This window comes from Equus asinus, chromosome 1, assembly GCF_041296235.1.
Source record: "Equus asinus isolate D_3611 breed Donkey chromosome 1, EquAss-T2T_v2, whole genome shotgun sequence".
Classification (NCBI taxonomy): Eukaryota; Metazoa; Chordata; class Mammalia; order Perissodactyla; family Equidae; genus Equus; species Equus asinus.
In genome coordinates this window covers 32,030,124-32,052,164 of record NC_091790.1, presented here as the reverse complement: position 1 = coordinate 32,052,164, position 22,041 = coordinate 32,030,124, and the positions used below count along the sequence as shown (strand labels likewise).

Sequence of the window (22,041 nt, the reverse complement as noted above, 5' to 3'; positions counted from 1 at the left end):
CAATCTTATCATAAACGGTCACAAACATTTGTCATCAGTGAAAGATAAATTTCCAATGGGGTGAAGTCAGATTCATAAAGAAATGGGAAGCCTCAAACTCTGAAAGCTTTGGTTCTTCAAATACATTCAAGAGTTTCCCACCAAACATAGGTTTACCTGAAAGTTAGATTAAAAAGTGAATGGAACGAGTATCCATTGTATGTTATATGAATATTACTCAATTTCCTTTTAAGCACACTTAAAAAAAAATCAGATTTATAGAGGTGTAATTTACATAAAATTCACCCATTTTAAGTGTACAGTTGGATGAGTTTGACAAATATCTTCCATTGTGAAAACAGCCCCACAGCTGGGGCTGGCCTGGTGGCGTAGTGGTTAAGTTCACACGCTGTGCTTTGGTGGCCCGGGGTTCAGGGGTTTAGATCCTGGGTGGGGACCTACACAGCGCTCATCAAGCCATGCTGTGGCGGCATCCCACATACAAAATAGAGGAAGACTAGCACAGATGTTAGCTCAGCGACAATCTTCCTCAAGCAAAAAGAAGAAGATTGGCAATGGATGTTAGCTCAGGGCCAATCTTCCTCACCAAAAAAATAAATAAATAAATAACAAAACCAGCTCCACAGTTATAATAAAAAATTTCTATCATCCTTCTATCATCTCTTGTGCCCCTTTGAAGTCCATCCCTTCCCCCGCCTCCTGGCAACCACAGATCTGCTGTCACTATAGTTTTGCCTTTTCAAGAATTTCATACAATGGAATCATACCATCCATAGGCTTTTCTGTCTGGCTTCTTTTACTTACTTTGAGCCCACTTTTAATTGTTTTCATTTATATGCTTAGAGTCCTCGGGGCACATGAACTAACTTTACTCTCCAAGTGGAGTCAGACAGTGCCATAATCCCTTCTGACTTATTATTGATGGGAAAATTCACTCAAAGATGTAGGCACCTCGGGCAAACCACTACTTTGAAATTTTTCCCCTGTGCATTGATGAGCTTTGACATCAGGCAGATTTATGGCTTAAACTGCAGCTTCTCCACTTTCCAGCCATGTGATCTTGAGCAGCTTTCGTTTCTCTGGGCCCTGGTGGTCTCACCTCTGAAGGGGGGGATAGCCATGGTATATCTTCATAGGACTGTTTTGAGGACTAAGTGAGATTTTACATGTAAAGCACATAGCAGTGTCTGGCGTATCATAAGAATTAATGAGTATGATGATTCTTTAGGCCCGGCTGTCACATCTGCTTTCTGTCTAATGAGAGGCCCATGCTAGGGACTGACGAGGTGAGATGAAGGAAATTACCCATTTATGGTATTTCTCAATCCAAACTAAGTTGTAGATTTTTCCGTAACACTCATGAGCTTCATCTGATGGTGCTATTGAGACACCTGGCAACAACTTTGGTAAATATTTATAGATGTTAGCAAATAAATGTATTTGAAGAGGAATAGTTCCGAGTCCATGAAATACACCGAGTTAAGCACTAAAGAAAGAAGCAATCACCAGACTGTTTCCCAAACTTCGGGAATTCCTGATCCCTCAGTATTCTTCTCCTTTCATTCTTATGTAGAATATTTTCTTGGCAAACTGAAGGGTCTGGAACTAAGCAGCCCTTGAATGGATCAATCTTATTGCTTCAAGAGGTAAATAAAAAACCGAACCAATTTCTAAAAAAGTCCTGTCTTTACTGCGAATCTATTTATGCCTTTTCACAATTGGATTTCAACGCCCCTCCTTGCATCTGTAAACTGGACTCAGGGCAGCTAATGCAGGTGTGCAAATAGCAGTAAAGAAGACAGCAGCTGTGCTTCCCGTAAATGTTATCCAGGGAAGATCTTCGTCTTAAGTCACGTTCTTCAAGGCGCATATCCATGTGCAGCATTTTATTTTACCCTGATTTTGACTTCGTGTAATATGGTGGATCTCTACATGCAGAAACATGTTAGTGTTTTTATGTAATAATTACCTTCAACTGTTGAGAGATGGTGATGTCAAAAATCTGTTCTTGTGTTTGTGTGTGTCTATAGAGATTGACCGCGTCCTTCTTTACAGGCGAGCTCTGCCTCCTGTCTGGGTGGGATGCTGAGATGGATGAACTAGAATGCCTTTGCCAAGCTTACAATTTCCAAAGAAACCGATTAACCTTTGCTGTGATCTTGACCTTCATCAGAGCTTACAAATGCTAATCCTTGGTGCATCTTCCTTTGGTAAATTTAGCACAAATCAATATCAGAAATAATAACAGTTTTTGAGGTATTTGGAGAAGTGGCAAATGGAAGAACAATGACCTTGTCCATTTTCTAGGTCATTTGTTGTTGTCAAGGACAGAGAGGTGAAGTCTGGACCTGCTCCTTAATAATAAAAACAGAGTCATTCTGTGAGTTGAACAATGAGCTCCCAAAGGGCAGTGCATCCCCAGTTGCTAGCACAGTGCCTGGTCCATTGACTTAATAAGTATCTGCTCATTCAGTCAGCATTCACTAATATGTGGAATGATGAAATAATGATTAATCTACTGCTAGACTACAGTAAAAAGAATTATTTAAGAGAGCATTTGGTTCAGGTAAACCAAACTCCATTCTTTACTATAGAAGCATTTCACAGAAATCAAAAAACAAAAAACCCACACTCAGATTATTTTCTGGAAGCCTTGGTTCTTGAATTATTGGAGATGGTATATACTTTTGAGGGGAAGCAAGAAAGCAGGATAAGGGAACAGAAGGTGCCTGCTGAAGTCCCAAGGGATGAATGGGGTCCCCGGAGCTGTGGGGGCCGGCAGAGAATGCTGACAGTCTTGGGGTCCTGCGAGCTCTGGTGGGCAGTCCAGAAAGTCGGGATGGCCCTGGTGGTGCTGGTCAGCGAGTTCTGAGGCTGAGCTCATGGTGCACCACTATCCCCTCCTTCCACCCAAACCTGCCCGTGGACGTGGACAGATTTCCAGTCTCTGACATGTTTTACCAGTATTTCCAAATGCCTACACCTGCACTCTTAATTTCTTAGTGCACTTAGTCTTTTTCTACAGATGGACTCACTTGTAGGGGTTAAGTGTGTCCATGTACCACTTAAACCATCTGCTTGATGAGTCACCTTCAGGAAACACTGGCTTCCCCATCTACAACCTGAAACATACCCCCTTTGCTTAAACTGCTCTGTCTCCAAGCGGTAATATCACTGAGGCGGGATTTTTTTTGAAAAGTGTGTGTGTGCGTGTGCATGTTGGGTATGTTCCGGTATGGAAATTGCCTAACACAATTACGGATTTTTTTTTAAAGATTCACAGCCTTCTGCTAAATTTAAAATACGGTAGCCCCCACGTTCTGCTCAACTCTGCAATGTCAGCCTTTGCTTTTGGTAGAGTTTATGATGCCTTCATTTTCTGTTCTCTCCAGGAAATTTGGGCTTAGATTTTATAAAGTAAATTAAAAAGAAAAACGTTTGACAAATCTCATAAAGACCACTGAAACGTGAGAAGTGTTCTTTTTAATAACAAAATGGCAGTTGAGCGGCTAGTGTGGAGGAATAAGCAAGATTCTTGTCTTCTGCATCTGTCTCCCGCTCCCTTTTCCGTTTGGTTTTTTGCATGGTAGAAATCTCCTATTCTGTGAAGCTTCGGTAATGGGCCGGATTGATTGAGCAGAGCAGGAGCTGTTGTTGAAGTTGGGATCTCCAGGATCTTAGGGGCGTTTTCTTCAGACAGGAATCGCACAGGGATCTCGACTTTTCATCTGTGTTCTTTTGATTCAAAAGAGATTCTGTCTGAGTGTTGATCTTTCATGTTTAAGCTTTATGAAATCTGAATGACAAGTAGCAACACACAGAAGCTTTGACAATCCTGAATTCCCTCTTCTCTGATCCCACAGACTCGAGCTTTCAATTCTCATGAACAGAAGTTATTCTGGGCTCTAGTGCCACGCTACCGTGAAACCGGGACCATCCAAGGGCTTTAATTCTAAGGCACGTTTTCACACAGACTTGAAGTTTTGTATTTTCTGATTTTGTTCTGTACTAAAAAGGATCCTCCAGTCGTTGGATCCCTGGGCTCAGATTGATTAGCAATCCTTGACTTCAATTTCTTTAATTCAGTAGAGATTTATTAAACATCTGCTGTGCCCAGACACGGTGTTAGATGTTGGAGGTACAGCATCGTTCCTTCAAAGACCAGGTGGTGACGAGGTGGTCCCCCTGGACTTCTGCTACATTTCATTCGTTTAAGGCTCTTGTTTTCTTTGCAGGGTAAGGGACCACAGGTGACCCCACATACTTACTTCTGGCGGCCGATGCGCTATTTTCAACTCTGGCTCTGAAAATAACCCTGCTTATTAGTTGGCAGCTGGTGTTCCAAATCTTATGCCTATCTCAAGGGCTAAATGTGCAGTATGTAACTTAGGTTGAAGTTTGTCTGTGAGCAATAGAAGAAGTATCGTCTGCTTAGACAAACAAATCTTTAATTCTCTCGCATAGGCTAGGATTGGTGTGGCAGTGCTGCTCCTCGAAGTCCTCAAGTCCACAGACTCCTTTTTGTTGCTCGCTGTAGCTGGCTTACATTCCCAAGATTACCTCACAGTCCAAAATGGCTGCTCCAGCTCCAGTCATCATATTTGCATTTCAGCTACCCCAAAAGGGACAAAGAAAGAAAGTCAAAAGATACACATCAGCCATTTTTATGCATTGTCTACTTATTTTCCCTGCCATGACCTCAATCTTTGCTACTTGTGAATGCACTTTTCTTCTATTATCAAAGAGTAATTCTCTGTCATTTCTCTAAAACACTTATGATAGTGGGTCATGCTCTTTGGTTCTAGAAGATCCCTGGCTGTGAAATGTGTTTATCCATCAAATAAAGAAAAAAATGTAACATAATGTTACTGATTTTTAAAATACTTCGAATGCATCTTTAAACGTGAACTAATACAATTAAAAGCAGATAAAGATAAATGCTATTATTTTTCTTCCAGCACATTAAAAAGTCTCTGAAATTACTGATAGTTATCTCCATATTAATGAAGGAGTTATTCGATAGCACCTACAGGCCGACCTGGTGTTTTCTTTTGTTAATGCTATATTTGATGCTGACCTCGTGTTGAAATGCTCGCTAAGCCACAGCCTAAGCACAGTATTGATTTCAGTTGGACCAGAAAGCATCCTTCGCGAGTGCCTTTGACAGCCCTGGGAACCATGCCGTTGGTTACTTTGGGCTGAATACAGGCCTCAGTTTACGCATCACCCATTTAAACCATCTTATTTATCGCGGATAGAAAAGCCTTGCCCGTGCCGTTCTTCTAGCTGAGTGTCTAGGGCCTCATGTTTCCTGGAAGGTGCGGCCAGGCCACTTTGAAAGGCAGCAAAAAGCTTTTAGAAGGGAACCGAGCAGGGCATTGACCGCAGTATCATTTTCTTCTGAAGTCCTCGAAGCGTTTGCCAGTCTGCGTTGTCAGGAGACGGGAGGACCACAGGGTTTCTGATGGCCCCTGATGCAGACAGTCGTGATCTTCCTAAAGAGGCATCCTCGACAGCAGAAGCGTGCCAGAGATGCCGTAGAGAAAACAGAGTGGTCCATCACCGTGTCGTAGGGGAGAAGGACTCAGGAACCCAAAAGGACAAAAGCGATGGAAGAGAGCATCTGGGCCTCGAAGGTCGCCTTGGTGTGGCGGGCTCACCCTGAGCTGACGCTCCTTTATATCCCCACCCTTCACCCTCCCAACAAAGCAGGTAACTCCCATGTGAAATCCCCTCCAAGCTGTTTGTAGAAAGGGCTTTTACTCCAGGGCTTTTTCCTAAACCTGGAGGCCCTGATAATGCTGGGCTGTTGGTTTTGTTTTCTGGATCTTAGAGTCACAGTGAGGTTGGCGGGGTCCCGCAGGGGGCGTGTAAGAGCTCACAGGAGTGGATACTCTTTTCTGCGGGACTCGGGCCCTGTAGGCCCCGTTGTCATTTTCTTCACGAGGAACAGAATGTAATCTTTCTTACAGTCAGCTGGGGATACAAGCGGCTCTTGTTAGAAAGAGGATGACTGGAACACGGCATTTTCACTCAGATAAAGCAGTTAGTTTTAGCCAGGGAACTAGAGAAACACGTCGGCCTATTGTGTGCAGCGCGCTCCCCAGCGCTTATCTCAGTGTCAAATGACTTGCTTTGATAGCTGCCGTGGACCAGTCCACACCCCCTTGATCTGACTCATCTGGAGGGCAAAGAGAATTAACCGCAGGCATCTGAGAAGCGGGAGTTTCGCTTTTTTGGCGCTGGCTTGGTTTCATTCGAGTTCACTATGTTTGCAGATCACGGCTGCTCTTGTGAAAACGCATCCCCTTCTTCTTCCGGATTTCTGCTTCCCAAGGATGCTGCGCGGGCTCGTGGCCCTAGCTTCTGACCCAAGGTGCTGGATTAGGGCTTGAGCAAAGACTGTGCCAACTGTGTGTCTGTCCCATTAGCCTTTCGAGTGTGTAATCAATCTCAAGGGCCTAAAAATACTCTCTTGATATTTTCAGTTCATTTCTCTTAATGCAGGTGCCAATTTTGCAGGTTGTGGCCCAGGCAGCCCGCTCCTTGCTCATCCTGTAGTTGAAAGGGCACTGGGTGGGGTGTGGAGGCCTGGCCGTTAGCCCTGGCTCTCCTGAGTCTGTGTGAGTGACAATAGGTAAGGCCTCTGCCCTGTGGAACCTTGGCTTTTGCAAAGTGGAAAGGACCACAGCTGCCCAATGCAGTGCCCAGAGTTGTTAGGGGCATGGCATGACGTAACTGATCTGACAGCACTTTTAAAACTGTTGAGAATTAAATAAAGGCAAAGTATTGACATCCCTCCCCTTGGCAATTTATGCCTCTTCAGAGTACAGGTGTGGGTCGAGAAAGGAATTGATCCACGTCAACCTAACTCTTTTAATCACTTTTTTTTAAGTTTAGAAATTTGCCCGGAAAGGAGGAGCTTAAGAAGAGTTCTCCAGTTATTGAGGAGTTCATTTAACCATTTTGTCTGTGTCCATCTCTACTTTAAATTGCTGCGACACTGCGCGTTATCGTTAGTAATTCCGTTGAGGTGCTGGTAAGAACACTGAGTTGTCACCGATGCTGCGTCGGCGCCTGAGTTGGCCACAGATGGCAGGTGGTTGAGGTGTTCGGCATGACTCAGTGTTGGGCCCAGGGGCTTTGTGAGTTTGGTTCCTAGAGCTCAGGGGCAGGAATATTAGTCGGTGCCATAAAATCTGTTTTGTGGATTGGGTTGGTCAAGGTCGTCGTCACTGGAATGTGAAATTGGCAATCGGCTCTAAGAATTCTGGGGGTGAACTAGCCTATAATGTTTCCAAATGGGCAAGAAAGCCTGCGCTCTTCTCCTTTTTGCCTTTGTCAGCGAGTAAGAATACATGGAAATTCAATAAAGATCTTACAATATTCGCTGAAATCTTTACCAATCACTTCAATGCTGTTTCCTTGCTTTTTTCATAAACTTGGAATTATGGAAATACGATTTTTTTTGTCAACTTCTAGTAGGTGATATTCATTTCAAAGAAGATGCCTGCAACTGAATTGCCCTTGGCACTGGGATCTTTTTGGGATCCAACTTGTAGATTCTGTATAGACTCTGTGTTCTTGGTTTTGTTATTCCGAGGGGGTCTCATCCAGTGGACACTGCTCGGCCCCTCCTGCTGCCCCCAAGAGGATGCCCCATTGAGAGAGGGTCCCCCAGCTTCCACCGCCATGCTGAGCTTTCATAGTTGTGGGCCTGGGGTTTTCTCTGTCTAAAGAAGAGCAAATTTGGACAAATTAAAACACATGACCGACGAAACCAACTCACAAGACACTTATGAGTACATCTGGCTTTGCAGGAAAGATGAATTCACAGCTGGTGTCTGACCCCAACCCCGCCCCCCATCACTTGAGGCTGTTTTTCCTCTTTCTGCAGTCAGTATATACGAGACTCTGGTTGTTGACATTTATTTAGCTTTAAGCCTGGAGGAGTGTTTTCGTGGGGGGAGAGACGGAGGGAGGACTATTCTGGGTAATTTTATGTGACTGCTAACAAAAGTCTTTTTTCCTCTTCATAGTTCCCATGGTGATTTTTTTCATCCGGCGTGGCATTGATCTTGCGAGTTTTAATTAGATTCTAATAGTCCTGAGGAGCAGACAGTGTTGTGATTCATTGTATCTCCTTTTAGTTAATGTTTGTTGATGATTAGACAACATAAAATGGCGGAAAGCCTATTGATATCTCTTACATGGCTTGATACCATAACAGGAATCTAAGGGTGCCATGAAAGGAAAAAAAAAAACGCAGAGTAAATGATTTTGCTTTTGTTCCTCTTGAAAATGTCAGATCAAAATTCCTTTGAGATTACCTAGTAAAATTCTAGTTTTTAGAATTCGCAACAGTGGATAGACCACGGAGGTTCCTGGGGAGTCTGGGGGCGGCCAGGTGACTGCAGAGGGTCAAGAATCCAGGGTCATCTGTGATAACAAGTGGTATATACCTTATGAGTATATGTGTGTTATTATGTTTTTCCAAGTGCATGTAGCTCCTGTTGTTGCTACTCAAACATAAATTCAAAAGCATTACTAAATTCACAATGGCCTTCTCTAGTTACATATTTTCTCGATAATCGAAAGAGGTAAAATACAGCTACTACTGTATGAGGATGCACATAATTTTTTAACATGAAAAAATAGCCCCTATCCTTGAAATGGTCAGGAAGACTCTTTTGAACTATTTATCAGAGTAGTGTTGATCCATATGTAAACCTAGAGGTAAGTGGGATAAAGGTATCTCTCCAAAGGTGTCTGTGTAAGAACTTTCTGGAAAACAAATTGTTGACTTTCGTTATAATGTAGAACATGTGCCCTATTGCTCCCGCTGTTTCTGTCTAAATGACAGAACTCCAAATTACGGTGCGAAGCCTTATAAGCAGAGTAAGTTAGTCTCTCCTTGGCTTCCCCCTACAGCCCCTTCCCTACCAGCCTTTAAGCTTCTCCCAAGTGTCAGGAGGGAGATGAATTCCTTGTTTCTCTGGTGGTGGCTGGAAGTTTGGAACTTGGTTGGAGGGGTGATATGAGTTAGAGAACATGCGCGTTCCATTCTGCAATAGTGGAGCTTGACAAGCTTTTACTGCGTCTCGGCATCACTCACTGTTGAGTGCTGCCCATCAGCTATGTGGGAAGGATTGGGGTTTCTGGGGAGCAACTGGAGGCAACTGGACAGAGCCTCTGGACTGGATCTCCAGAATGAGCAAGCCTGGAGAACTGGCCTGTGCGTCCCTCAATGGGGTGCAGGGGTGGCTAGGAGAGGGGCCCAGTTAATGGGCTAGGCCTCCACTTCATTCTTCTGAATTGATCCATCAACATAGAACTGTGATGTCTTTGAAAGAAATGTCTTCCTGTGTCTGGTTTTCCAGAGATCACTGTTGATACTCACACAGCAATTCTTGGATTCCTACGTGGAGTTTTGAAGAAGCATGCATTTGAGGAATTAAAAAGTCAACTCTCTAAATTGGAAAAGGATCATTTAGATGTCATCTACTCCAATTTCCCACCCTGCGCAGGAATCCTTCTATAGAAAAGCTTCCTAGAAGTCTGGAATGTGTGTCATTGTAATCAAGATTTCCTGTCTTGCTTGCACACTTGAGTTATACGGAGGCAGAAAAGAACGTGACTAAAATGGGCCTGTGTGTGACTGTGTTCCACTTCCTTTCCCTGGGGATGCTTTAGAAAAACAAATGAGGAGGGGTTTCAAAGGAGAATGGCAGACGTGCACACTGCAGCCCGGAGAACTGGCCATGTGCCTTCTGACCAATGGTCTTCTGGTCAGTACTGCTAGCAGAAGTTGATGACAACAGGAGGTAAGTAAATAATTCTTGTATCTATTTTTTCCTGTTTGGGCCAATCAATAAAATGTGCATGTGGTCCAGAGGCTCCTCTTCCTGTTGGCCACAGTGATTGGCTTAGCAAGAAGCGAAGTAGGGCCTGGATAAAACGCACATGGTTTGTCGTGGAGAATCTGATGTCATTGCTGTGCACTTCTGTTTTGGAGTCTGAAATAACACACGCATTCTGGGGGCCTGGGAAATTCCCAGGTGGCCTCCGCCGTAAACACTATCTCGCTGAATCTTAGTGCACTGTGGCAAGGGTTCCTGGCTTTGAGTGACGGAAGGGAAAGGGTCTCTATGGGGCAGGATGCCTTTAAAAGGCAGTCCACTGTGGGCGGGGGCTCCAGGGCCTCTGTGAATACATTTGATGTACATTTCTCTTCCTCTTTGTTGAATAATGGCTGTTACTAAAAATAGCTTTAAAAGGGACATCAGGACACAGCTGGAGCGAGACGTAGGAGTCGGGCAGATCGCTGCGGGGTTCAGAACTTTGCCTTCCTGAAGTCACTGTGTGTGCGGTTTGTTACCAGCCTGAGCCCCATTGCTCACGTCATTCCCAAAGGCAAAGACATTGGGATTGGTAAAAAGTATGCTCCTTAGTCATGCCTCCTAGTTATTCTGGAATAGCAGCTATAGTTTGGGTGAGGGTCCTTAAATTAGGGTCCCCTGATAGACGCATTCTCCTTCTGGAAATGAAATAAGAATACAAGGGTATCTGTTGTAGTTTGGGAGTGTGTGTACCAATGGGGGTGCTTATCCGAGGCCTAAGGGTGGGGCAGGGCGATGCTCACCACGGCTGGACACGTTCCCCCCTGCGAAAGGAGGGCAGAGGCAGAAGGCCAGAGAGGGACGGTGTTGGGTGGGGCAAGCAGGTATGTGGCCAGCCCCATAGTGACACTCTCTTCCACCCTGTGAAGAGGACACTGGGAAGTTCAGTCCCAGCACTTTCCAGCCAGCCTCTTTGTGCATGGCCATAGTCAGGGCTTCCAGAGTTAGCAATTTATTACTCTTGGAAGCATCTCATGGGGGCACCTAGCCCCTGCCAGAGGAAGAGGGGTTCTGGGTCTTTAGATCCTCATATATTAAGAGTCTGCCACTAGAGGCTGGCCTGGTGGCGTAGTGGTTAAGTTTATGCCCTCTGCTTCAGTGGCCCGGGGTTTGCAAGCCTGGATCCTGGGTGCAGATCTAGAACCACTTGTCAAACCATGCTGTGGCAGGTGTCCTACATATAAAGTAGAGGAAGATGGGCATGGATGTTAGTCAGGGCCAGTCTTCCTCAGCAAAAAGAGGAGGACTGGCGGCAAATATTAGCTTGGGGCTAATCTTCCTCAAAAAAAAAAAAAAATAGAGTCTGCTACTAATTTAGGATTATTTTCATGCTTTAGAAAAAATATTAAAAAGCGCTGTTTGGTTGGATCTTGGTCCAGCATGTGACATGGCACCAAGCGATGCCACGTGCTAGGCATTGAGCAGCCTCAATTCCCTTCATACAACTCCCACATTCGTCACGGCACTGCTCCCAATAGCCAAGATATGGAAACAACCTAAATGTCCATTGATGGATGGATGAATTAAAAAAATGTGGTACGTACATCCCATGGAATATTAGTTGGCCTTAAAAAAGAAGGAAATGCTGCCATATGCAACAGCATGGATGCAGCTGGAGAACATTATGCTAAGTGAATGTCAGCCACAGAAGGACAAACACTGTATATATATCACTTATATGAGGAACGTAAAATAGTCAGACGCAGAGAAGCAGAGAGGAGAATGGTGGTTGCCAGGGGCTGGCGGGAGGGAAACGGGGAGTTGCTGTGCACTGGGTATAAAGTTTCAGTTATGTGAATGAATAAATTCTAGAGCGCCGTGTACAACATTGTGCCTGTAGTTGCCAATACTGTATTGTACACTTAAAAATTTGTTGAGAAGATATCTCACGTTGTGTTCTTACCATAACTAAAAAACAAAGTTAGAGCCAAATTAAAAAAAAAAAATGCAACTCACTATAGATCCCTGACTTTAAATCTCTGAGCCGACCTATGGTTTCTGCCTCTTCAATCTGTCGTGCGGTAAGGTTCACGGTTTTTCTACCACCATGTAAAGTCAGCTCTTCCTCCCATTTTTCTTAAATTTATCTCCTTTGGTTCAAAGTGGTCTCCTTGGCTCCGTGATGTCAGAGCTGCTGGGCACGCCTCGTGCACCCTTCCTCTGCTGTTCCTAGTATATTTCCTAGTGGTGTTCTCTTCGCTTTTCCGCAAGAGGATCTCTGATGCCGCGTGTACGGTTGCGAATCCTTTGTGAACTTCAATAGCAAAATTACCTCAAAGGCTCTGACTTGCAAGAAAGACTCTATTTTTCTTTCTCTTTGTTGTTGCTGTGCTGTCTTCTACCACATCGGGAACGAAAGCTGCACAGTCTCTTCTCAGAATCTTTATCAACAAGGCACAGATTCCCAGGGCTTTTTTCTTTTTTTTCCGTAAATGTCTGGCCCTTTTTGGTTGGGGAAAGAAGTTTTGTTTTCTCTGGCTTCTGAAGATCTTATCGAGAGAGAACTTCTCTGGAGGATTAAGCATAGCCTTGTTTTGCCGTGCATTATAAATCTCAGAAACAAAAATCATTGTGTTTATAAGTCTCCCTGTAGATTTATGGTCTGCTCTCCAAAGCTGCCCCTCACACAGTGGCAGAAGACGACGAGGCGCCAGGTTTAAAGTGCCTGGCCCAGAGCCCGCCAGCCCTGCCCTGCTTTCTCAGGGTGTCCCTCCTCCCTGTCATGCAGATTGGAGCTGAAGTCATTTACCATGAGCTGTTAGATGAGTACTGTACAGTACAGATTTGGTTAGTGTCGTTTAGTTGTTTACCTGTGACCCTCACACAATGACTAAGAAGAAAATGGTCCCATTTCATCACTATTGAAATTTCCTGAAAGCCGTAAATACAAACGCTGCTGGATAGCCATATCTTTTCCAGAAGGATTCTCGTGTCCGCTGAGTTCAAGTGGGTAGATGCACATTATAGGCTAGAACGTTTCTTAGTTGTTAGATATGCCAACACGTACTAGAGCATGTGAGAGAGCTGGAAACGAGACCCTTTGGTGGGAAATGCTTAGTTTGGAAACTGGATACTTGAGAAAATAAGAAGTGTCACACGCTGCTGTTTCTGGTATCTCTCTGGTGTTTGGAATTTGGCCTAAGTAGGGATGTTGACAATTGAAAATTATTTCTCGCATCCACAGCCTTGCACTTAAATATTGATAGCAATGTTTATAGCTGTGCATTGATAGCCGTGTTTTTTTGTTTTGTTTTGTTTGTTTGTTTTTGGTGAGGAAGATTGGCCCTGAGCTAGCATCCATTGCCAATCCTCCTCCTTTTGCTTGAGCAAGATTGTCCCTGAGCCAAGATCTGTGTCAGTCTCCCTCTATTTTGTATGTGGTATGCTGCCACAGCGTGGCTTGATGAGCAGTGTGTAGGTCTGCACCCGGTATCTGAACCCACGAACCCTGGGCCGCCAGAGCAGAGCGCACAAACTCAACTACTACACCACTGGGCCGGCCCCTTGATAGCAATGTTTTACTGAACTCCATCCAGCCCCTCAACACCTCACCAGAAGAAACAGTTACTGAGTCTAGAGGGAGAATCATCCAAAAAGAAAATAATCCAGTGGCTCCATCCAGTATTCCCACTCAAAGAAGGCCCTTCCAGGTGAAGATGGCCATAGTGAATTGATGCACTGCTAGATGGGCAGTAGTTCTCAGGGCCAGCAGACATTACTGAAGCTTTGTCCCGCTCCCCACCCCCCACAGCCTCTATGGTCAGGTCTAAAAGATCACACTAATGATAAAACTTTCAAACATCGTAGTAAGCAAAGATAAAAGAATAAGCAGTCGTAGAAATTCAGTCCATGCTTAAATATTTCATGGTTACAGCCACAAGCATATGTGAAAAATCCTTGTCTAACCTGGAAGTTCTGAAGTTTCTAGAGATTGATCAGAATCGCTCCCTGCTCCTGAGAACACTACAACCTGAAATATTCAGTTCGTGTGTCTGTTTTATCACATGTGCTTTCGTAACTGTCTTCTTAATTATATATGCTGGATAATTCCTTTTGCCTTTGAAAGAATTCATTTCTTTACCTGTTTCTGCTCCTGTTTCTGCGTAGAGTTCGTTCAGACCAGGAGTTGTTAGATCGTTCTTCTGAATAGATATGTCTCTTCTTAGTTTTGTACATAGTGGGTGTTCAATAAATACTATTGACTCATTTGATGATTAATTCTACCCTTCAAATTCTTCTGTAACTTATGAAGTAGGTTTTAAGGTGAAAGATTTGTCCAAATTGAATAATTTCTTCCTCTTACTGCAAATGAAGATTTATGAAAAATAATCACATTCTCTTTTCCTGCCTATTCCAATTATCTATTATTGATTAATAAGTCACCCGAAAACTTAGTGGCTCAAAACAAGTTTTGTCATACTATCTCATTTGGGTATGACTGTCTCTTTGGGTTGACCAGGTTCGGCTGGCCAGTTTGGGTTAGGATGGTTCATACAGTTTTGGTCTGATATCGACTGGGCTGGAAGCCCATGGCTGCTTCCTACATGTATGTGACTCCCGTGTGGATATGACCGGAACATAGGGAGACTGGTAGGCATCTCTCTCCAGGTGTCTAGCTTCGACTCCCTCATGGCTTGGTGGTCTTGGGGAGTCAGACTCCAGAGGCAGCATTCCAAGAAACCAAGGCTGAAGCTGTAAGACTTCTTATGAGCCAGCCTTGGACATCCAGGAACAACACATCTGTCACATTTTCTTGGTCAACCAAGTCACTAAGACCGGCCCAAATTCAAGGGGAGGGCAATTAGCTTTTATTTCCCAATGGCAGGAGCAACAAAGAGTGTGCTGCCATCTTTAATCTACCACAAGATATATTAAAAAGTGGCTTCTAAAAAAAATTTTAATGATTACTTATTGGGTTGGACCAATTAACGAAGAAAGACATTGTTTTAGAAAAGCACAAACAATTTTGGTCCTTCCATTATGTCTTTAAGTTTTAGATTATGGTGGTTTCAGATTATATCTAACTTGTCATAAGCCAAGTCGAGCATATTTAGATGCCTACTTTGAAACTAACACCACGAGATCAATTTTGAGGTCCTGACTCACTGTTATTTGTGAGAGCGTTTCTGAGAAATGTCTCCTCAAGAACAGAACTGCTGGGGGCGCAGAAAGTCACAACGAATGCAATATCCAAGCCCATTGAAACAGTGACCACCCTCATAACAACACATCTTCCCCAGGAACTATGAACATTGTGAGATGAAATAAAACAGGCCCTTCTTTCTGGGAGGAACTGCTTTGAACCATGACATGCAGGTAGTGTCATTCTATTTAGCAACAGAGGATAAGAAAAATAGAAATCTCCCAAGGTCGGCCTTCCATGAGGCCCTTGTTAACCTGTAACCTACTAAGATATTCCATCCCTGAGGACAGGTTGGCCTCTGTGCCTCGGTCTTTCTCCAGAAGTCTGAACTTGGGCATTTAGGCTTGTTCTGCCCTGGCTCTGGGGGCACTCACACCTCTCTTAGGGAGAACTGGGGAGGGTCCTTTGCAGCCTTCTGGGCCGTTGGCTCCCATCTACCTGTGCGAAGGTGTCTGTCAGCAATACTGGTTCCCCTGGCAGCTCAGGGCCTCCGTGTGCCACACTCTTGGGACAGCTCGGTGCATACCGTGTAGTGCCGTCTGCTCCATAATAGCATGGAAAGAAAGAGAACCCATTCCTTGAGGCCCCGTCATCCATCGCTGCTGCATCCACCAGCTGGGACTGTGCCTGGCACACAGTAGGCATTCAGGCAATATTTGTTGACTCAACAGTAAAAGGCAGAAGTCATATCCTTGGTGGATTTTTTTTTTCTTTTTGCTGAGGAAGATTTGCCCTGAGCTAACATCTGTTGCCAATCTTCCTCTATTTTGTATGTGGGTTCCCGCCACAGTGTGGCTGATGAGTTGTGTGTAGGTCCACACCTGGGATATGAACCCATGAACCCCAGGCTGCTGAAGCAGAATGCACCAAACTTAACCACTAGGCCATGGGGCCAGCCCCATGTTTTTGAAAAAAATTGGATTAGTTATAAAAACAAAAATAGGAAAATTTCAACTAAAACTTGAGCATTTTATCTTTTCCTGAAAAATATGAAAACCTGGCACACTGGGCTTGAGGAGCAATAATCAGTGGGAGCTGTGTGGTGGCTGCCCTCTCTGGATTGGCTGGTGTTCTAGGTGGCCAAAGGCCCCCACCCCCTGCCTATCACTTTACACCCAACCTCATCCCTTTTTGAGTTTGCAAACTCCATGAGGCATATTCCCATCTCTGGTTTGGAAACATCCTTAGAATGTTTCCATTTATTTTAGAGGATGTCATAAAATTCTTGCACCTGAAGATATATTCTTTTAAAATAATGGCCTTATTGAGATATAATCCATTTACCATAAGAGTCACCCATTTAAGGCATGAAATTCAGTGGCTTTTAGCATATTCAGAAGTGTATGGCCATCACCACTATCTAATTTTAGCATATTTCACCACCCCAAGAAGAAACCCTATATCCATCAGCAGTCACTCCCCGTATCCTACCCCCTCCAGTCTTAGGAAACCACTAATCTGCTTTCTGTCTCTATAGATTTGCCTCTTCTGGACATTTTGTATAAATGAGATTGTATGATATGTGACCCTTTGTGTCTGACTTATCTTGTTTAGCATAATGTTTTAAAGATTCATCCATGTTGTAGCATGTATCAGTGTTTCATTCTTTTTGATGACTGAGTAATATTCCACTGTGTGGACATACCGTATTATGTTTATCCATTCATCAGTTGATGGACATTTGGGTTGTTTCCGCTTTTTGGCTATTATGAATAATGTCTGGAAGGCTCGTCCAGTGGTGTAGTGGTTAAGTTTGTGCGTTCTGCTTCGGCAGCCCAGGGTTCACCAGTTCAGATCCTTGGCACGGACCTACACACCACTTATCAAGCCATGCTGTGGTGGCATCCCACATAGAACAACCACATACAACTAGGATATACAATGATGTACTGGGGCTTTGGGGAGAAAAAAGAAAAAGAGGAAGATTGGCAACAGATGTTAGCTCAGGGCCAATCTTCCTCACCAGAAAGCATACGTTTTAAAAAAAATAATGCCTGGAAGATTGTCAATCCTATTTAATAGCTGTATGCTACACAGCACTTCAAGGAAGGGAGGAGGGACCGACCCGGTGGCACAGCAGTGAAGTTCACATGTTCCGCTTCTTGGCGGCCTGGGGTTCGCCAGTTCAGATCCCGGGTGTGGACATGGCACCGCTTGGCACGCCATGCTGTGGTAGGCGTCCCACATATAAAGTAGAGGAAGATGGGCACAGATGTTAGCTCAGGGCCAGCCTTCCTCAGCAAAAAGATGATGATTGGCAGTAGTGAGCTCACGGCTAATCTTCCTCAAAGAAGAAAAAAAAGAATTAAAAAAAAAGAAGGGAGGAAAAACTTCACATCAGAAAAGCAAGGACAGGTTATCAACATTCCCAAAAGTTTGGGAAATCACTCTGGTAAGGAAAACTATACTAGAAGCTAACAACTCCTGAGTTACAGAGAGCAAAGGGCAGCACGAGGGCAGGTATCGGGGTGAAGGAGAGGCAAGGGGTGGGCAGAGATGACTTTGTGGAATAGTGCACGGGGCACTTGGTGGGATGGGGCCTGAGGCAAGGCTCAGCTTGCAGCAGCTCCTCTGAGTCATCTAGGAAATTGGAACTCCCAGTGGCTGATCGAGCGCCTCTGGGCGCTGGACACTGAGGCCGCAGGGACGGCAGCCACACATTCTTAAAAGACCATTCATTGCGGTGCTTTAACTCTCTTCGGGGGGCACGGGGCTGCCAGTGGAAAGGGCTTGCACGAACAGCACAAGCCTTGCGCCCGAGTGCCGTGTCCGTGCATCAGCTCTCAAGGGCCTGATGAAGTTAGGCTGCCTGCCCGGTTAGGAAGAGGGTTTGTCTCAAGGATTGCGAGCCACGGGGCATTTCTGTGGCTGCAACAGCAAATAATGCATCCCTGCAAACAGTTATCTTGATAGCAGGAAGCTCCCCTTACCTCTGTCGCCCCGAGAGACAAAGTATGTTTTTAGGATGACTGTCTATGTTTAAGACGAAGCAGATAGAAGGCCTTCTCTTTCGTGACGTCATTTTGCTAAGCCAGGGGAGAATTTCGCCGATTTTCCTGTTCGATGGAGAGAAGGAGCCTGGCAGGATACTTACTTTATACTAAAGACAATAGGCGCAATTTATTGAGGATCTATTATGTGCTGAGCACATTCTTACTCTTTTGATTAGCCCTGCATCCTATGAGGTCGATATTTTTATTCCCATTTAATGGATGAGAAATTTGAGACTCAGATACCTGAGAGGACCCAACGCCATTCAATTGATGAGTGGCAGACCTTGTATCTGAGCCCTGGATGAAGGCTCGAAACCCCAGGTCTCTGTTCCCCTCAGCCCATCTTTCTAGGAGGTGATATATCTGGGAGAGAAGAGATCTTAACATAAATGACAGAATCACGTATTTTGGGGGCAGGATGGCCGAAGGCACCGTTGTTTGGTACGTGAGCCTGGCAACACGGTCTAGCCTCCAGTGGCTGGGGTCAACCGGCAGCTCCCACGTGCCCAGCACTCTCTACTCTGGAGCTCCCTGGGCCTGTCCTCTCTCTGGCCAGCACTCAGGGCTGTAAACCTACCTTCATCCTGCCCCCCAGGACAGTCCACCAGAGCGTTGCCCTCCCAGTGCGAAGGACTGGGGTTGCACGCCGTGTTACCGTCCACAGGCCTTCACCCAAATGAGTGTCCTTCCCAGCAGGTGTTTCGGGCTGTGGTCCCGGGAAGCTGCACCCTGCTACAACCACCTTCTGAAGGAAGCTAACTATGTTAGGAGAAGCGTGCATGGCAGTCATTTTGGAAGTGGAAAGACATCACCTCAGGCAGGAGAGGCCAGGTTATCGGTGCTAACAGACAACTCCAAAATCTTAGTGACTTAGGACAACAAAAGTGTATTTCCTGCTCAAGCTACGTGACTCCTGCAGGTCAGCTGGGGATTCTGCTTGAAGCTCCTCATCCTGGGACCCAGGCTGATGCAGCAACCTCACATATTGACGGCCATCGTGGCAGAGGGAGGAAGGGTTCTGGAGGATCTCACACCAGCCGTTAGATGCTCTGGCCTGGAAGTGACACACACATTACGGCAACTCACAACTCGTTGGCCACAACTAGCTGTGTGGCTCCACCCAACCACAGGGCCTGGAGGTACAGTCCACCCAGGTGCCTGGAAGAGGCGGAGAGCCAGATACGTTTGGCGAGCAGCTCTGATGTCTACCACAGGCATCTTACAGTACCCCTCCCGCCTCCCCTCTCCCTCTCTTCTACTCTCTCTCACTGTGAATTACGACAGGGCTGGGTCTCAGTCAGAGCGACCCAGACCCCCACTCACCAGCTGTGTGAGCTTGGGCATGTCACCTGTGCAAAATGGAGACTAGTATTGCTTTGAAGTGGTTGTTATGAAGATTACACGTGCCTTGCACAGTAGATGCTCAGTAAACGACAACTTGTGAAGCACTAACTTAGGAAAAGTTAGAGTTTCTCCACAGCCCCAAAATGTCCAGTATTCCATCATCTTTTAATTCTATTTTCCCTAGACGAGCCAAGGTCTGGGGTTCTATTCTAAAGGCAGGAAATAAATACATTTTAAAATGGTGTTATTCATGCATGTGAAAAACTGGAAGGAACCCAAATTAAATGTCTAACCACAGGAGAATGATTAAGTAAATAATGATATGTTGACTTTGTGAAATGTCATATAGCCATAAAAATGGATACATTCACTTTATGAAATGTTATATAGCTGTAAAAATAACAAGGAAGGTTATATAACAACATGCCAATGCTCACCATAGTATATTAATTGAAAACAGGTTACAAAGTTGTAGATATTCATTGACCACAAGTTCAAGTATGTGCAGATGGAAAAAAACTGGAAATGAAGATACCAAAAGATGACAGTTGTATTAGAGTTGTAGAATTATGAGTGTTCTTCAATGTTACTTATATGGTTTTAAAAACTTCAGAAAAATATCCTAAATGCATTCATTTATTGATGCACTGAGAAACCATTAAGAAATTTTAAAGTTAGATACCTTAATACCTCAGCATATGTAGATAAAAATACCTCCAGTTTATGAACCCAGCAAAAGAAACTGGGCCAGAGATAAAATAAAACGTTTTTAAAAAGCAAAAGTAGGGGACTGGCCTGGTGGCATGGTGGTTAAGTTCACCTGCTCCGCATGAGGAGCCTGGGGTTCACAGGTTCAGATCCCAGGTGCAAATCTAGCACCGATCGTCGAGCCATGCTGTGGCGACATCCCACATAAAATAGAGGAAAATTGTCACAGATGTTAGCTCAGGGCCAATCTTCCTCACACACACACAAAAAAAATTAAAAAAAGCAAAAATAATGGAACATCATCTTTGGGCAGTAAAGTGTATGCACACACGTATTATGACAACTTCCAAACGTGAGTAGGGCTGAGAAAGTTTTGCAGCCTGAAAAATTCTTTAGGAGTAGAAAGCTCTTCAGACCTGGAGCTGGTTCTGCAGTCGATTGCTCGCTTTTGTTGGTTACTGGGAGTTGCCATTTCAGTCTCCCCCAGAGATGAGAAGGCCTTGTGTATGGGAAATAGGTCTTTTTTGTTTCTGTAATTCTCAGGTCTGTTCCAGCCCCTGACTTGGAGTAGCTCTGTGATCTTCAAAATCTCCGTTGGCCTGATTCAAAGCTCAGTTCCTGCGTCCCTACCCCCATGCTTTTGATTCAGAAGGTCTGGAGTGGGGTCCAGGAGTCTGCCTTTACGCTTTCCTTGGGGCTTCTGATGGAGGTGTGTGAGGAGGCACTTTCCACCCACAGGAAGGCCTCCAGGATGTGTTTATAAGATGAAGAAACTAACAAGACTCTACTTTGAATGCGGACTGCCCGTCTGTAATTCTCGCGTTTCCTGGTGATTTCTGGGTCCGCTGGACTCCTGGCCCCCAACCCTGCCTCTCCTGTAGACACCCCCCACTCCCTCCAGACCCTCCTGCTTCTCCCCTGGGACTCCCCAGAAGTGGGATTTCCCTTGCACAACTGGCCTCAGCAGGGGGATTCCTGGGTATGTTCGGAAGCGGGCTTGCGTTGGTTCATGCCGTCTTATTCAAGAAGGAAAAGATTATCACAGGAGGGAGCTATCTAAAATTAAGAGTTTGAGGGCTCAAAATAGCTGGGAAAATGGCTGCTTTTGTGCAGAAGACTGAGCCTGTTTTGCTGAGCATAGTGGTTATAAAGCTCCCATGGAGAGAAGACAAGTCTTGGAAGCCCGAGAAGAGGGAACGAAACAAAGGCTTAATCGGTTCAGTCTTTGAAAATGCCCCCTCTGAGCTAGCGCTGCTGACGTTTTGTGGCGGGATACAGGAGAGCTATCTTGAGGATGCTCGAAGAGACCCTCTGTGTCTGTTCCCTCATCTGTAAAATGGGCATTATAGAGCAGCCTCCCAAATGGATCAAAGGAAATGCTGTGGGTAGAGTGCTCCGCATGGTGCTATGATTTTTCTGATTAGAGAATGCATATGGCATTCCTGCAGGTGGCTGCAGGGAAGAGCACTTCTGTCACTGCCCTGCTCACTCTGCCACCAGCGAAGGGGGCCGCCGGTCAGGACAGCTCCTGTCTGCAGCTGGGGTGAGGGACCTGCAGAGGTGCTGGTTTCTCATGTGCTGCAGCCCCAGCTCTGACTAGTGGTGGCCGAGTGTGGCTACAGGATCCAGCTGTAAGACAGACGTGTTCCATCAGCCTAGGAGGAGACCTGGGGAAGTCAATACAGGTCCTCGAAACCCTAAACTTACAACGAGGCATGGAGAGCATGCCATCTATATGGGGCTCACCCAGTGATAAGTGTTTATTAAATGAGTGCATGTGTCTGCGAGTCCTGCCTTGACCTCAGACTATACTGCCTGACCTAGCAAATAAGTGGAGGGGAGGCTTGCTTCTGGGAGTAGAAAGCACAATTTTAGTGCCAGCATCCACATTTACTATGTGAATTTTTTTAAACATCAGTCTAGAGGTGGTTGCCTCCTTTTGTTATTCCTGCCT

At 45.1% G+C, this 22,041-nt stretch overlaps 1 protein-coding gene across 4 annotated transcripts in view; it reads left to right on the top strand.

Moving 5' to 3' along the window:
* ZDHHC14 (zinc finger DHHC-type palmitoyltransferase 14) overlaps positions 1 to 22,041 on the top strand; it is a 275,559-nt gene that overhangs the window by 67,530 nt on the left and 185,988 nt on the right. For 2 of the 4 annotated variants that reach the window (XM_070484686.1, XM_070484645.1), the window contains exon 2: positions 9,381 to 9,824. The exons of the other annotated variants lie outside the window; for them this stretch is intronic. In XM_070484686.1, the coding sequence (XP_070340787.1) occupies positions 9,778 to 9,824 (47 nt within the window). In that variant the 5' untranslated portion in view covers positions 9,381 to 9,777. The remainder of the gene's footprint in view (positions 1 to 9,380; positions 9,825 to 22,041) is intronic. 4 annotated transcript variants of the gene reach the window in all.